The sequence below is a fragment of the Exophiala viscosa genome (genome assembly GCF_022695815.1).
Source record: "Exophiala viscosa unplaced genomic scaffold EDD37scaffold_13, whole genome shotgun sequence".
Lineage (NCBI taxonomy): Eukaryota > Fungi > Ascomycota > Eurotiomycetes > Chaetothyriales > Herpotrichiellaceae > Exophiala > Exophiala viscosa.
The window spans coordinates 136,787-153,361 of NW_026944365.1; the positions used below are offsets into that span (position 1 = coordinate 136,787).

General features: G+C 51.5%; 5 protein-coding genes across 5 annotated transcripts; 2 read left to right on the forward strand and 3 right to left on the reverse strand.

The window, feature by feature from the left end:
- Window positions 1-3,731: 3,731 nt before the first annotated feature.
- Window positions 3,732-5,770, forward strand: EDD37DRAFT_653842 (uncharacterized protein; the record flags this gene model as incomplete). The annotated part of the gene is made up of 3 exons (XM_062818618.1): window positions 3,732-4,058; window positions 4,107-4,583; window positions 4,628-5,770. The coding sequence occupies 3 exons, from the start codon at window positions 3,732-3,734 to the stop codon at window positions 5,768-5,770; spliced, it is 1,947 nt and encodes a 648-aa protein (XP_062666132.1).
- A 28-nt stretch (window positions 5,771-5,798) lies between these two features.
- EDD37DRAFT_653843 (uncharacterized protein) lies at window positions 5,799-6,869 on the reverse strand (the record flags this gene model as incomplete). Its single annotated transcript, XM_062818619.1, has 2 exons — window positions 5,799-6,666; window positions 6,727-6,869. The coding sequence occupies 2 exons, from the start codon at window positions 6,867-6,869 to the stop codon at window positions 5,799-5,801; spliced, it is 1,011 nt and encodes a 336-aa protein (XP_062666133.1).
- A 1,213-nt stretch (window positions 6,870-8,082) lies between these two features.
- On the reverse strand, window positions 8,083-9,096 carry EDD37DRAFT_653844 (uncharacterized protein; the record flags this gene model as incomplete). Its single annotated transcript, XM_062818620.1, has 1 exon — window positions 8,083-9,096. The coding sequence occupies one exon, from the start codon at window positions 9,094-9,096 to the stop codon at window positions 8,083-8,085; it is 1,014 nt and encodes a 337-aa protein (XP_062666134.1).
- Window positions 9,097-9,831: 735 nt separating this feature from the next.
- On the reverse strand, window positions 9,832-12,619 carry EDD37DRAFT_169712 (beta-glucosidase). Its single transcript, XM_062809854.1, has 4 exons — window positions 12,018-12,619; window positions 11,691-11,960; window positions 11,416-11,638; window positions 9,832-11,367 (listed from the first exon to the last, which is right to left on the reverse strand). Exons 1-4 carry the CDS (start codon window positions 12,476-12,478, stop codon window positions 10,021-10,023), a joined length of 2,301 nt encoding a protein of 766 aa, XP_062666135.1. The 5' UTR covers window positions 12,479-12,619; the 3' UTR covers window positions 9,832-10,020.
- Window positions 12,620-13,958: 1,339 nt separating this feature from the next.
- EDD37DRAFT_612997 (MFS transporter) lies at window positions 13,959-15,958 on the forward strand (the record flags this gene model as incomplete). Its single annotated transcript, XM_062815412.1, has 6 exons — window positions 13,959-14,143; window positions 14,222-14,603; window positions 14,656-15,108; window positions 15,157-15,446; window positions 15,502-15,698; window positions 15,753-15,958. 6 exons carry the CDS (start codon window positions 13,959-13,961, stop codon window positions 15,956-15,958), a joined length of 1,713 nt encoding a protein of 570 aa, XP_062666136.1.
- Between the last annotated feature and the right edge of the window lie 617 nt (window positions 15,959-16,575).

A 16,575-nucleotide genomic window follows, 5' to 3' on the forward strand; every position in this document is an offset into this window, starting at 1 on the left:
CACATGCCTGACATGCGAAATCATGGCGGTTGATCGTTATCGTGCGAAGTTGCGATGGATCGCCGAGGTTGGTCTCGGTCTTCACTGCTACCTTGGTCGCAACCCGTATTGACACGATAATTGCAACACTGCCATTCAAAGATCAGGCAATCGTTCAGCCGTCTCTCCGTGTTGTAGGATGCGCTCATTCGTCTGAGATTTCCCGAACCAGCCTATGAATTCAGTATCACTCAGCCATGCATCACCACGAGCGAAGAGGGTGTAGACTGGCTGGAAGATACTCACAGGCTCTTGCGGTCATGTGTCCATGACATGTCATCATCTTGTCAGGCATTTTCTCCGAAAACATTCGTGGCCAGCGCACCGCAACGGCAGCTTTGATGTTATACGGGCGTAGACGAGTGATGAGCGGTGTCGCTGGCAATACCCAATAAGATACAATCTTCTCGGTTTTGCAAAAGTGAGGGATATAGGTCACAGAAGTAGACCTCTTCGAACCTTGTGACGTTCTCCCGTCATGGAGTCTATTCATAAGAAGTTACATGGCTGGCTCTTTTTTTTCTTAGATCATATCATCGTATATGGAGTATGGTGATCTTGAAAGTGTGAATGGCAAAGTGGATCGCTGAGATATATGTGAGCTCCGTCAGTCTGCCATGTAAATGAGATCGATCAATCATGACGTGCTTTGACTGTCGTGCCAGTCGCTCTTCTGAATATGCACCCACACCTTGGGAAGGTGTTGCTAAAGTCACCAGCAGTCATGTCGTTGACCAGGCGCGAATCATGGTAATGATGCGTGCCGCTGGCCGGAAGCCAGGGCTAAAGTTCCCCCCGAGAACCGCGTGGTTGATGTGCATAGAGGTGCAGATGATACCCAGACACCCTGAACCAGATTCAAGTCGGGGGTTGATCCATGATCCCCCTGACGATCGATCGAATCTGTCTTTGGAAGATAGTGAACCACTTCCAGATCCTGCGATCTTTTGGAAGAATAACAAAAGATCTGGTGCTTCATGATGGCCATGATGCAAGCCTGTGATCCTCGATTAGATTGCATTATTGTCTTGGCGTTGATTACCAAATTCTACGTGTCGTGTACCTCTGTGCTTTTCTCTCTCTCCAAGACACACACAAAGATTACCACGAAATCAGTACACCAAGGGACTTGTGACAGATGCTCATGCAACATATTGACCGAGGAGCAATTCACTGTGTCAGTGCCAGCAGTTCGGGAGATCTACAACCTACAGTTCATGCACGAAATCTTCAGATCTATGCACGTCAATCTGGGTGATCTTGAGGTTCGTTCACCGCCAGTTTGTACCCCTGAATCTCATAACTCGTGGTCTGACGCAAGACTGGCGGTGAAGAAAATCAGCAACCAACACCTAAAGCTAGGTACGATCCCGCGCCTAAAGCCTGTCATTTGGCTTGCAAGGTCGCGGGCCGAAGCGTCCTTGTCTACCACAGCCGCTGAATAATCCTGGAAATTTCTGCTGTAAATCTGTCACATCACTTGGGATCTCATCAAACCTTGCTGAACTCTGATCAGACCTCCAAATTCGAGACTATGGCTGGTCGCTAGTCTTTATCAGCTTCTGTGATTGTTGTCAGACCCCAGAACCAACCTATAGTGGCTGCTGCGAGGAAATGCGCCCACCGCTGTGCACTCTTATGTGCCAACTGAGAGATACCTCAGGTCTTCAGTCATCATCCCACGCCAAAATTCTGTGAAAGCCACGACACGACAAAGTCGACACGGCAGCTATCGGAGACTCTCGAGGACTGGATTAGTCTACTATCTAACGACTGCTAGTGACGCCGCACTCCAGTGCAGCCACCCTATGGCGACATTAACCCCCACCACATTGGTCACATGGCCACGGCTGCCCAAGAATGCAGGTTTGGTGCAGATTGGGAATCGGGCCTTCAATCTGTTCCTGCGTCTGCTGTGCGATGTAGCACAGATGGACACTGCAGCCAAAATCGCTGCATGCGAGTCATATCTCTACCGTGTTGGTGTGGTCTCGACCGGCGCCGGAACGACTTGCAGCATCAAAGGCTTGAAGAACTTGTCCTCTTCTCAGCATTCCGACTGGCTGATCCGAAACGACATGGCTCTGATCGGCCAACAAATGATATCTCGTCGCCGAGAAACAAAACAGCCTACTTCTTGATTCTTGGCATACCCACTGCTCTGGGACGCATTTGTTGGGTGGTATTTTGCCACCACTTTGCCGTCTTTTCACCTCGCTCTTTTACCTCTGGCTGCATGTTGTTGAAATTTTTCAAACTTCACAAGCGGATGATGCTATAATTCGACTTGTGCAGCGCTAGGATGCAAAGAAGCCGACCGCACAGTTGAAGCCCCACGGGTTTTAACCGGCAATGACCTCCCCTAGCCACTGGGGACATGCAGTGATCCTTTCAAAACAGAATGATTCCAATGGCAGGTACGCCCGTTCGTGAGGGGCATCTTTAGACCGGAAATGGGTCAATGAGAAGCATCCCACGTTGTTTTCATCTCGTCACAACGACCCGCGCTATCCCACCCCAAAGTGTGGTGCCTGACAACAATGTCGCAGAATTGATATGTTAAGGTGGGTTTGCTGCCCGATCCTGGACTCTCAACCCCTGTTCCTCTCAGAAACAGGCGACGCATGCACCGTCCTCTTTCCGGTCGTTGTTGTGAACTCGTGGTCACTTCCGAATCCGGACAAGGCGGCCCTGCTTCTTTCCTTCTTTACCCCTCCCGCAGTACTCTTCATTGTCAGCTTGCACTTTAACCCTTCTCATTTTACAAATACACCGCTGCAAGTCGAGTTTAAGCACGATCACCTGCTATTTCGGACCTTCTGCAAGCTGATAGTTGACTACACTGACCCAGGCTTCATGGCGGCTGTCTGGCGCCTCTTCTGCTGACTTTCCTAGGGGGCTCGGCACCTCCTAGGCAACCTCCACGCAATCGAGTCGCTGAGAACGTTGTATTTCTACAATCTACATTCCCGACGATAGCTGCCTAGAAAGGCCTCCTTCCCTCGACGCCTTCCTGCACCACCACCGCAGTACCATTGATCCGGCCATTGGGTGTCACACGCCTAAAGTCGACGATAACAACAGAAAAGAGATGGAGGCGGCTCCGGAAACAGGATCCTCGGAGAGTTGGTCGTATTGGAAAAGAGCTTATCACGGCCACAAAGACGAAGACGCGGTCGTCCTGGCTGTGACCGCGAAATCTTTCTCCAAGCATTGCGGAACTTGGCGTTTGTCTCAAATTTGCTGTTAGCGTCTACATACGAGGCTGCTGAGTTCGTCAGAGCGACACGTTGAAGTATGTGGGGTCCTACAAATGGTGCACAACAACGAGTGGTCATAGTCGGACGGCGGAGCAATCCAAGAGAGCATCAAACCGGCCTGAGAACGAGTAAGTGATGCTGGAGGGTCATGGGGGCATCTTGCAGGGCTTATGCGTCATTGTCTCAATGTCGATCTTCCTCGAACCCATCTCGACACTCGTTCTTGAGGTAATCGATCAACACGAAGCTGCCCTTTCGGCTGAGAGCTTTACAGGTAAAGAAACTCAAACAATGGTTTGTTATGCTACGGAACAGTCGTGGTACCACGTATTCCTGATAGTCGGCAAAGTTGCCTTACTAATCGTTTTGATCTCGTCATGACAAAGCCTCATATCAAGAAGCCAACGCAACTTATCTTTGTCTCGTTTTAAAATGGCGATGGCAGCGGCGAATACGACGTTTGCACCGGACAGGCCGGCAGTGAATCTCAGCTGTCTGCAATGCCAGCAACGAAAGAGAAGATGCGACAAGGGTCAACCATGTCACGCTTGCAGCCAAAGTGGAATCACTTGCACTGCAGTCCTTCGAGCACGACTACCACGTGGCCGGCATACGAGACGGTCCAATACACATCTCGAGCAGAGACTCGCAAGGGTGGAGAGCATAATTGCTGATGCACTTCCATCCGGCGACGTTCCAGCAAATCATAGTGAAATTGCTCAGTCGTCCAATCCTGCATGGGCGGCCATCACTCACGAGGTAAAAACCACCCATCAGCTGCTGCCATGATGGCTGATCCGCGGCTAGATAGCAGGCATACGAGAGATCATGGACACAAACTCAGTATCTCTGGAAGAGACTAGTATTGAACACGGCTCAATCATCACACCAACAGCAGATGCTCCCGGCGTCATTTCGTTTGCTGACAATGCTTCTTTTACATACACACACCTCTCTGTACTTCCTCCAAAAGCCATCACCTCTGTACTAGTTGATGTTTATGTTCGTCGCATCGACCCAATACTCAAAGTGGCGCATGCACCTTCATTGCGCGCACTTCTCTTCGACCAGCCAATGTACAACATGGCTGAGGATGCTTTCAGAACTGCAATTCATTTTGCCGCCATCTCCAGCCTCGAGGAGGCGGAATGTGAGCAGATCATGGGCGAAGCCAAAGCCGTTGCGCTCGACAGGTTTCGAGTCACCACCGAGGTTTTACTGGCAAAGGCTAATCTATACACTGCCACGACTTCAACTACACTGCAAGCATTCGTGGTCTATCTGGTAAGTCGATTCAGGCCAAGTCGCTTATTTTTGACACGGTTCAGATCGGTCTGCGAGCGAGCAACGGCTGGCGATCGGTATGGGCTCTGTTAGCGACAGCTGTCCGGCTAGGGCAGGCAATCGGTCTCGACCAAGACATGCAATCATCATCGTCCTTCAATCAAGAGATGCGTCGGCGGCTTTGGTTTTCCATCGGTGTACTTGATCTTCAAGCAGCATTCGACGGAGGCTCATTTTCGGCGCTTGCCAGCAATGCGTTGCTTGGTCAACCACCATTGCATATCGATGACGCAGATATATCACCTGTGCAGTATGCTTTTGCCGATTCAAGGACGTCTTTCACAGATATGACGTTTGCTTGCATGACCCACGAGACTTTGCTACATGTAAGAAGACTCATTCACGTGCCTGTGGACTACTCTGGGCAACCACTATTTGCGCAACAATGGTCAGATCGTTATGAGGTGGTTGAGCAATGCTCACAACTGTTGCACCAAAGGTATCTGAGGCACTGTGATGATATGATCACGTTTCAACTCTTCACACACGTCGTGGGAGAAGATATGATTACGACTTTGAACCTGCTAGCACGCCGTCCACTCTATCGGACCATCAGCAAAGGCCCACCTCCGAAGGATGATTACGACATCCTCAATGTTGCCGCCCTGGTCGTCAATCGAGGTTTGCGAAAATTTTCCAACATGGACTTCCGACTATGGAGATGGTTCTCTTGGACCAAATGGTACGCCTTGGCCATTTTACTTGCTGAGCTCTGTGAACGAACAAGTGGCACACCCGTTGATGATGCATGGCGCATTGCTGAAGATGCATATGAAGTTTATCAGACGAACGATCACGATGCTGTCTTATCCACCGCTATGAGGAAACTTATGCACAGGGCTCGAACGATTAGGAAGCGCACAACTGAGGAGACTCCAACAGATTCCGGTCCAGACACGCGTCAGGTGCAAACCTCCTCGGTACGGGTACAGTACAGATCTGGCACCAATGCTTTCGGCCCGCTCCGCTATGGTCATTTTGGAGACCCAGTATCAGAGTCGGAACACCCAGGACAACGCCCAGTTGATTATGGCGAATCAGACTTATCGTCCTGGATCAACTGGGAGGCTTTCATGCAAGATATGGGAGACATGAGCCCCCTGGATCTGCCAGATATGCTTGCTTGAGAGCCTATGCTTCAAGTTCTGTCGACCATCACTGTATCAAATCTTTCGTTGCTCCTGGGCGAATGGTCTCCAGTATCGTCACCAGCTCCGCCCAAACTCTCTCTTGTATGTCTGCAGAACTTTCGCTTCTGACAAAGCTCGACTCTGGCTTGATCCGACATTCACTGACATACTTTCCATGAGATTCGGAACCAGCGGATATACCGTGTACGAGCGTACGACTACCTTCTTCGGCCGTCCTACCGATGAGGCGTAGTCCAAGTCGTCCGCCGAAGCCGCCATCATGCGTCCGAAAGAGCTCGGTCTTGCACCAACCGGGATTGACATAGTTGACGGTAAGATTTGTGCGATCAAGTCGATGTGCCAGACCACGGACGCACAGCAGCAATATCAACTTGCTCAGAAGATATCTGCCGCTCATGTCTGCGGTCGCTGGGTTGTTGAGACTCTGGAAGATGTTGCCAGTTTTCGGCTGAGACAAGTACTGATCTTTGGCAAAGATGTGAATGACAGACCCGGTAAAGGTGAGATGTGAAGGCTGCGACTCCTTTTCTGCTGCAACAGTCTTTTGGAGCTGCGGAATGGCCAACACTGCCAACAGCATTGTCGAGACCACGTTGACAGTCAACGTCGATTCCATCCCTTCGAACAATTCCCAATGGTCGACATCAATGCCAGCGTTTGCTATCAAGGCATGGAGTTTTTCGAGACTTTTCAGGCGTTCGCCAAACGTGATGACAGAACCGAAGTTCGCCATGTCGAGCTGCCAGACTTCAACCGTTTGAGTTTGGTCTGACGCTGACTGTCTCCGAGCTTCAATGATCTGAGTGCGTGCATGTTCGCCTTTGGTCAGATCTCGACAGGCCAGGATCAGATGGGATGCATTGAGTGAGTAGCTGGCAATCAACACGGTTAGCGACAATCTTGCCTAGGAAGGGCATCTGGTCAAAGCTCACATATGTTTGGCAGCTTCGAGTCCAAGGCCAGTGTTGGCACCTGTAATCACGACGGTCTTCCCAGTGAAGTCCACCGCAGGTACCGTGGGTGTCTGCAGAATTTGGCCGACATTCATTTGAATAACATCGCCTAAGATACCCATTTCGAAGGAATTGCGGTAGCCGGTCGCGGATTTGAGGATGGTCACAGACTATGTATTGTAATGAGATTGCGGTGGTAATTCTGGCCGGTGCTCACGAGTTATTCATGAGTACTCGTAGCATTCTGGAAGTTGCTCCAGCAGACACTGGCAATATCGACGAGACTTTATACCGCAAGTCCCCGATTCGATCAACTACGTTATCGTCACCATCATTGCATGGTTGTTCCCTCGGGCGACTTTGATTTGTCCATTGTCAAGTTCCGCGGTCGTTTACAAAACCCGCAAAACCCGCAGAGTCCGCAGAGTGCCCACCTGCAGCCAATGGAGGTGCGATGGTACCAGCAACGCTCAACACAATCTACAATCTGCACTGATGGTAGAGCGCAAGTTCGACCAAAGTTGGACTTGGACATCTTTGAACGGTGTCTCGGCGGAGCTTGGACACTTCATCGAGACTACCGTGAAAAAAATGTCCAAGTCAATAATGTGTAAGTCGCCAACCCAGAGTATCGCATTTGGACACTTTTCCACCGATTGGCCTGGGTTGGCGGGATGGACACAATGACTTGGACATTTTCTTCACGGTAGTCTCAAGGTGAATACTTGGACCATTCTCTTCTTTTGCCGATGCCCTGGGTTGACGACTTGGACACAACTGACTTGTGAATTTTTCTTGGCGGTGAGTCTAGGGGAAGACTTGGGACACTTCGAGCTTGGTTGTTCTTTTGGATGATGGGCTGCGTTGGATTCAGGGGGTCTAGCTTGTGCCTGTACATACGTACGTCCCCTGTGGAGCTGAGTTTGTGGAAAGAGAGTGCCACTTCCCTTGGATAAGTGGCATAGCCACCACGCAACCGCGAAGTACCAGCGCTATCAGGGACAGCTAGGCGGCGATGGAGCCGCTCCGATGAGATTGATATCCTGCTTTGATGGCTATGCCCGAACGTCTCTCGTCTTTATGCTGCTTTCTCTTTCGACATCGTCCCCAACATTCATACCACCGCTTCTCTTATCCCGTGGCCACACTCCTTTCTCAGCACGGTCTACTGGTAGAGTCTGCTCGCCTGTCCGTTCCAATCGCGGTCGTACTGCGTTCTGCTCGGCCTCACACCAGCACCTCATTGCACAAGTATTCTCACCTGAACCACTACAGTAATCGTCACGACGGGCTCCCATCGCTCCACAGCACATCATTCTCGACCGTCCGGCACCATCATCGTCCCTGCCGTGGATGAAACTCGACGTCAAACTGAACACCGCCAAACACTCCAATGGCAGGATATAAGTCACCCTCACCCATGAGCCCGTCAACACCTTCGTCACGCTGATCCCGTTGCTCATCAATCGCCCACTCACGCGTGCGTCCCTTGCGCGTCAACCACGCCGTCGTCTTGACTTTGCCTGCGCCAAGTGGGGTCGTCGAGAAGGTCATCCCCACGGTGATACTCTGCCCGGGTTGGAACCCCTCGACAAAATCACGCCCTCCCCATGGATCGTTCATGAAGCGCCGGCCGTCGTCGCCGTGCACGGCTAGACTGGCGCGGTGCCAGCCCGGAAGACGCCATGGTGGGTATGGCTTGGCTGCGAAACCGATTGCTATGCCCGAAACGGGCTCATCCTCAAAGGACATGGCCTTGATGTGGATCGTGTACGACATTCTGAAGGGGCGATTCGTGAGTAAGGGATTGTCCGTGGCGGCGAAGTATGATGGGATATCTGTCAGGAACATGCAGTCGGACTGGTCTTCGGAGCCCGTGCAGATGTACCATTTTGTGGGGGGGTCTTGGTGAAGTGTGAATTGATGCGGATCGTCGATCAGGGACGGTGGCGGGCGGGTGAGGGTGAAGTGGCCCTTTTGAGCGAGGGCGTGGATGTCAGGGGAGGGTTTGGACGGCGTGTAGAGTGGGTGTTGGGCGCACCAGGCGTGTGCTTGTGCGGCGTCGTCGTAGCTTGCGTTGTTGGTTGGGGAGGTGTCTTCCGGCAAGGGTGGCGGCGGAGGGAGGAGGGATGTGTCTTCCACAGTCATCCAGTTTTGGTAGGGCGGTGGGTTTGCTTCGGCAGGTGGTTGTGGTGGGATGTCGTTATTATTTTGGCCGCGAAACGGTAGTGAGCCGAGCGGAGGAGCGATGTCGGTGTTCTCGTTGGCTTTGGCATTGTTGGTTGTGGTGTCTTGCTGACGGTATGATGGTGGAGGGCCCGGTGGAGGGGCATAGTGTTGATCGGTCATCTTAGGTGGATGATGTTTGTGTCGTCGAGGTAGAAAGAAGTCTTCTGAGGTAGATGTGAGCTGGTTCTCTTCTTTCGATGTGGCCAGTCGGAGATGTGGTTGATAGATTCCGTTGTGCTCGTTTCTGTATGTCGAGGTGTGATCAATGCCAACAGTTCCGGTAAGGGGTAGGCAACGGAATTCCCGGCTATCGCATGACCGTTGACCGTTTCTCACTGCTCAGTGGATGATGGGGATTGTCAGTGTAGAGGCGTTGTCATGGAGACGTCATGCTTGTCACTGCATTGCATAGAGATCAGGACTTCGTCGATATGGAACACAAAGGTCGTGCAGTCTGAATGATGGCGATGGTGATGATCTGAGTGGACGACAGGAGAAAGGACAGGCGTGTTCGCAATTGTAGTGTGATGCGTAGATGTCAGTCACGCTTCTGATGTTGAGTCGGAAGGTCCTTGGAGGATGTACGTGTCAGTTGCTCGTCCTGCTTTAAGTGAGATGAACTGCAGTGAAGGGTTCCGGAGACCCTGCTGACAAAGGTTGAGATGAGCAGTGTAAGTGTGGAAGTGTGGCGGTGTAAAGGCTCTTCTCCGCTTTCAGTGATTCTGGACTGGATGACCAGAATGTTTACGAGACAAAGGGCAAGGCGGACACAAATGTAAGGACCCTCGATAGGTCTTGGAAGTCTTGGAAGTTGGAGTTAAGTTTTGGTACGCCCAAGAGCGGCAACTATATAACGATGGTGTTGGGATAAACGTTACGAGTATGTTGACTGATGGGGCGGACGCCCATGACATCGGTTGATTGTCACTGCATTTCTCTCGCATCATCTCATAGACTATGTACAGTCTCATATATTTTCGCAGGGTTCACCATATATGCTTCGACCCTCTTACTGCCTCCAGCGTCTGTTCTCACCGGTGCCAATCACCCCTGAGCCGGTCTCTGAGGCCACTGATCCAACACGGCTTGAGATCCGGTCAACGTGAAATTCAGCGTCGCCGAAGTCGGAACATCAATCAACAGCCCATAATCTCCAGGATACAAGACCAAGTTCCCATTCTCATCGCGGCGTGCGAGACTACCAAGCGTCAAATTCAACGATGCAGTCGCCGAACCACCACCCGTGACGTTGAACAACCGCTCATACGCGACGAGCTGTTTGATCGGATAGGGCTGGGGTCCATGCTGCCCGCTGATGAAGCCGAGCGTGACGAAGTCCGAAGTGACGCTTCCCGTATTTTTGACCGTGACGTTGTATGACTCGAACGGGCACAGATCCATGTACGCATATGTCGCTTTGTTGCAGCTCGAGACTAGCGACGAAATGTCGTAGCTTGTATTACCAGGCGGCGCAGCGGAGACGCTGAAGTTGGTGTAGTGCAGACCGTAGCCGAATGGCAGGACCGAGTCGGGGTACCAGATATATGTTCTGCCTGGGTTGCCTGAGGTAGCGTTCGGTCGGAGACTCATATCGGTCATGGGCACCTGCGTGACATAGTCGGCAGGATATTGCGTGACAGGGAGACGTCCTGCGGGCGCGGCTTTTCCGGTCAGGATGTTGACAAGAGCATCTCCTCCGGACATGCCTGGATATCCACCCCAGACAATGGCATCAACATTTGGGTTGGTCAGCAAGGGCGTGTTGTCAAGCTGATCTCCCATTTGTAAAACGATGAGTGGTTTTCCCAATGTGGCGAATTGGTTGATGAGGTCGAGGGTTCCAGCCGCCCAGTCGAGGGTGTATCGATCCATACTCTCAGACTCGACGCTCGTGTCAATCCCGTCGGCCACGATGATGATGTCGCTCTCGTTGGCTTGGGCGAGGATCGTTTCCCAGCTTCCAGTCGTGGGGAAGCCAAAGCCGCCTGCTTCCTGAACAGTGACATTGGGCAACTGTTGAAGAGCATAAAGTGGTGAATGCAGATATGGAGCAATACCGAAGTAGTTGCCCTGCATCTGGGTGGTAGCGTTGGCCCAGCTACCAAAGAGTGCTATGGTAGTGTTGCGGCCCTTTGGCAATTGCAGTGGCAGAGCACCATTGTTCTTGATGAGCACGATGCCCTCCTCAGCGGCTTTGAGTGTCAATGCTTCCGCAGCTGGTGTGCTGACATCAGACCAGCCAAGTGAGCGGTAGGGAGTTGCCGAGGCAGGGTCGAAGTAACCCAGCTTGACAAGAGCTGGGTACAGGCGGACCAAGGATTGATCGATGACAGACTGGTTGAACAGACCTTCGGCGTATGCTTCGGGGAGCCATGTTTGATAATAAGTTCCCTGTCACTATATTAGCAGATTCCCACACGATTGGACCTCAATACCCACGCAGTTCAAATCCGCACCAGCAATCAGGGTATCGGCCACAGCCTGCTCGCGAGTCGACGTATAGTAATGAGGCGAAAAGACGTTCTGGATAGCATCACAATCCGAGGTCACATAGTGGCCATCACCAGTCCAGTTCCAGTGCTCTCTCAGGATATCCTGCAGAATGTACGGATCCGCACAGGTGGGAACTCCGTTCAACGCATTGTAGGAGCACATGATGGAGCTTGGCAAGTCAGCAATTTCGAGGCCGGATATTCAGGCTAAATCGAACTCACCCCACAGCAGCGTCCCTTGCGCACGTCTGGAAAGGCTGTATGTAATACTCCGCAAGGTCTTGAGTTGATACTATCGCGTCAAAGTTGTACCGATCGGCGGTCTCCCAGTCCTCGAGATCATATGCCACGAAATGCTTGCAAGTTGCCACAATCTTCTTGATGGGCGGGTCGTGACCTCCTTGAAGACCGTCGATGAGCTGGGCAACGTATGATTTGAGATGGAAAGGATCTTCTCCGGGCGTCTCTTGACCTCTGCCCCATCTTGGATCTCTGAAGGACATTATCAGTAAAGCGATCGCGCCAGTCGAGCCGCATCCGAACACTCACTTGTAGGGATTGATATTGGGTGTCCAGAAGTCCAGTCCGGCTCGGTTGAAGTTATTGAATGCTCGCGCTTCTGTGCTAACAACAGTGGCAACATCATGGATCAATGCGTCATCGAAGGCAGCACTCATCAGGATGGGTTGCGGAAAGGAAGTGGCATGGGAGAAGTTCCCAGACGTGCTAAAGTTGACGCCAGGAGAAGATGCAACCCCGTGCAACGCTTCTTGCCACCACTGGTAACTCGGTAGACCCAGTCGTGGAACTCCTGGTGAGGTGTTGCCGGTGAGGTTGAATTTCTCAGCATTAGTCAAAGCAGCGACCAAGGCCTGAGCTCTGGAAACGGCAGGAGCACCGGTATTACACACGGTGTTGTTCTTCAGGGGACCATTCACGCAATCTGGAAAGGTGCCTGCTACTCCTGGCACGGCCACCAGGGCGAGAATGCCTATTGCGAGGGCTGCCATGGCTCAATGCTGCTTCAATGGATCTGGAGAAGGGGTCGACCGAAGAAGACTTTTTCATGGGCTTCGGTAGATTTTATCATCTCGACGCAGCATGTACCTCCGCGACTCACCGACATATTCGCACTGGTACTCCGCAGGTCCTCCGCCTGGGGGTAGCCGACATTCTCTGGATTTGGATCATCGTGGGGATCTTTCGCCTTGCGTAACTCTGGTTATGTGATGATCATCCAACTGTAAATTGCCGGGCGGATCTGTAAATGTCGAAAGAGGAGTAAGTCACCGCCTATTTCATCACAGACTTAGCTTTGGAGGGAGAATCCATCCACATGTTCCCTTGTCTCATGTGGTCTGCATGTAGAAAAATCTCTGCTCGCATAACGATGTCGTGCGAGGTACAACAGTGTAGTGCAACGACTTCACTATTAGCTGCATAGAGACCCTGGTCGCGACAGGGCAAAAATGTTCGTCGCGAAGGCAGAATACCGTCCTCCTTCCTGGATCGATCATGAAAGAGGAATATCGACTCTGCGAGCAAGAAATGCCGAGAATAGTCGGATATGCGGCAATGGCAGGTCATCAGGTTGAACCCGCCAATGGAGGTGCCTAATTTGTCGAGGTGTTTGATGTAACATGAGAGCCCAAATATGGAGATAGGACGGGGTAGTTGGGCTTTGGGTAAAAGGAAAGCAGCCTGGAAAGGCCATCCAGGGTCGAGGTTGCCCATTAGTATTTAGCCTAAAGGCCAATACCTGAAATGTGGAGGTGGAGGCGAAAACATGTTGCGGAGTTAGTCGTGTATCATTCGACATCTCCAGCCTCTCATGATCAGTAATGATCCTATACAGGGGCAGACTACCCAGAAATTGGTATCGTCATGGTTGCTGATTTCATGGGATTTCCGGTTGCATTCGCGATTCTTACCGTATGTCCGTTTAGCCTTGGAGGACTCGTCGGCGCCTTTTGCGCCATACCGACTGCCAGAACACTCGATAGTCTGACAACAATATTGGGCCGTGACCGTAAGGCTCTAGTGGACTAGCCATCCGGTTGCTGGCTCACCTCCATATCCATATCGTCGATGATACGCCTCAGAGAATGTTTTCTGTGCGGAGGTTGGTCTGTGAAAGTGGTTTGGTGCTTCCTGGGAGCGGCAGCCAAGTGCCGAATAGCAGTATCTGTCGACCCACAAGGAGAAGATCCCCAGTGCTTCGCTGGACACTCTACCGGCTGATTGACACACTTGCAAGGATACAAGTCCACTCGTACCAATAAAAATGCAATAGCAGCATGTACGGCGTCCTGTTCGTACATATCAAGTCCGTGCCATGTGCCACCTGAATTAGCCTGAAGACCGCAGGTGTGGGAGGGTAACCGACAGTATAGAATATCAGATCGTCTCCCTTCTAGAAGATCTCGTCCAACCTCATTCCTCACAAAAGCCTCGTTGCCATTGACTGTTGCACTGAAAATTACTGCAAAGATGGCGCCCGTAGGAGGAAAGACCTCCCAATTCACTGATGCCGCGGTTCAACACCGTCTGCAGCTGGCAGGCAAGGCCGGTCCACAATCACTGGTCAAGAACATCCGTGTCTTTGGCATTGCCATGTTCGCTTGCATCGGTGGTCTGCTCTATGGTTACAACCAGGGTGTTTTCAGTGGTGTCCTGTGAGTTTGTCCACACCGCGCCGTCGACCTTAGCCCGGGGTCAAACAAAACCATTTGACTGACATGAACTCTGTTCAGAACCATGACCTCCTTCGGTGACCACATGGGAGGTTATACCACCAACACCACCAAGAAAGGCTGGCTCACTTCCATTCTGGAACTGGGGGCCTGGACAGGCACATTGTATTCTGGCTTTCTCGCTGAAATCATCTCGCGAAAATATGCCATCATCGTCAATACTTGCGTCTTCATCATCGGCGTCATTGTTCAATGTACAGCCACGACAGCTGGCCACAACGCGATTCTTGGAGGTCGTTTCATCGTCGGTATGGGCGTTGGCTCCCTTTCCATGATTGTGCCCATGTATGTGGCTGAGTGCGCGCCTCCCGAGTTGCGCGGATTGCTCATTGGATTGCAACAATTCGCCATTGAGTTTGGCATCATGGTCAGCTTCTGGATCGTGAGTTCTTTCGCACCATTGCAACATACTTCCTGTGTGCTAAGATTCCCAGGACTATGGTACCAACTACATCGGTGGCACTGGGAAAAGCCAATCCGATGCTGCATGGCTTGTACCACTCGCCCTTCAGTTGGCACCTGCTCTCGTCCTCCTGGTTGGCATGATCTTCATGCCATTCACGCCTCGATGGTTGATCCACCACGGCCACGAAGAGGACGCGAGAAGAACATTGGCTCTTTTGAGAAACATGCCCGTCGACAATGAGCTCATCGAACTCGAGTTTCTCGAGATCAAGGCACAGTCGTTGTTTGAAAAGAGAACTGTGGAACACAACTTCCCACACTTGGCCGTCCTCACGCCATGGAACGTGGTCAAGCTGCAGTTTGTCGCTATCGGATCTCTGTTCAAGACCATGCCCATGTTCCGTCGTGTCATTGTAGCGACGGTTACCATGTTCTTCCAACAATGGACAGGTATCAATGCCGTCCTGTACTATGCCCCACAGGTAAGTCTCTGAAGTCGTCGAGCGATTGTGATGCTAACAGAAAGGCAGATTTTCGGATCCCTTGGCTTGTCCTCGAACACCACTTCGCTCCTTGCCACAGGTGTCGTCGGGATTGCCATGTTCCTAGCCACCATTCCCGCCATCCTGTATATCGATAAAATGGGACGGAAACCTACTCTCGCACTTGGTGCACTTGCCATGGGTCTTTGCCATTTTATCATCGCCATTATTTTCGCCAAGAACCAGCACCAGTGGCCTACCCACCACGCTGCTGGTTGGGCGGCTATTGTCATGGTCTGGCTTTTCGTCATCCACTTCGGCTGGTCTTGGGGACCTTGGTAAGTTTGCTGACCATGATCCGACTATGTTGGCTGTCTGCTGACCTTTCTCTAGTGCTTGGATTGTCGTCGCAGAGGTTTGGCCACTATCAGCTCGTCCATATGGTATTGCATTGGGAGCATCATCCAACTGGATGAACAACTTCATTGTCGGTCAAGTCACCCCTGACATGATCACGGGCATCACATACGGAACCTTTATCCTTTTCGGCGTTTTGATCACCATCGGAGCTGCCTTCATCTGGTTCTTCGGTAAGTAACCACGGAACATGATTTTTGGGATGCCTGTCTGACATGTACAAACAGTGCCCGAGACCAAGCAGCTCACGCTTGAAGAGATGGATCTTGTTTTTGGATCAAGCGGTGTTGCCGTGGCTGACCGTGAACGCATGACTGCGATCAATGCCGAGATTGGGCTTGACCGTCATCTCGCAAGCCTGGGTGGTCGTAGAAGTGATGACCAGGTCACCGACGTCCACCAGGAGAAGAATGTCACTGAGAAGGATCTGTAGAGGGACATGACGATGTGCTCCGATAAGAGGGATGTCTACGTCTTCAAGGAAAGGATGGAGAAAGGGGGAATTTGGTGTTGAGATCGCTCACTTTCTCACTAGCGAGGTAGATTGACAATGAAGGTACTGTTGAAGCACTATTGCGAATTGAAATCTGATTTCTTCAACATGTCAGCCAGGAGGTCTTAACGCGTCAAGATTGACTTTTGGGAGAAAGTGTGAAAAGGAACGAGTGTCAAGTGAAGAGATTAAGTCCACGCCCGAATTAAGCTTATCAAGTCTTGCTCCTTCCGAAGCAAGAGATCATATAGCATTTGTATGGACACAACTACCTTCTAGGAGGAGACCTGTAGGCGCTCGTTACCAGAAGAACACCATGTCCACCACCCGCGTTTTGTAAAAGCTTGCCCTCACCCTTTCCTATCCGCAATTTTCACTGTTCCCGTCTCCATCGGAAAGTCTAGGCTCGCTTCAAGTACATTCCAAACATCAGATGCTCGGGAGGCGCTCTCCGACAGACATGTGGTCAGCCCTGCGCACAGACAGTCCAGACTCTCAGCCATGTGCGTGACACTCGTGTGGAAATCAATACGAGTCGCCAAGGAGAATTGAAAATC

What these genes read in the sequence shown, in the direction of transcription:
- EDD37DRAFT_169712 (XM_062809854.1), bottom strand. Translation starts at nt 12,478, where the DNA reads ATGGCAGCCCTCGCAATAGGCATTCTCGCCCTGGTGGCCGTGCCAGGA. An exon ending in CCCAATATCAATCCCTACAA is followed by an intron (nt 11,961 to 12,017) that starts GTGAGTGTTCGG and finishes AATGTCCTTCAG; the next exon opens with AGATCCAAGATGGGGCAGAG. An exon ending in GCAAGGGACGCTGCTGTGGG is followed by an intron (nt 11,639 to 11,690) that starts GTGAGTTCGATT and finishes TGACTTGCCAAG; the next exon opens with CTCCATCATGTGCTCCTACA.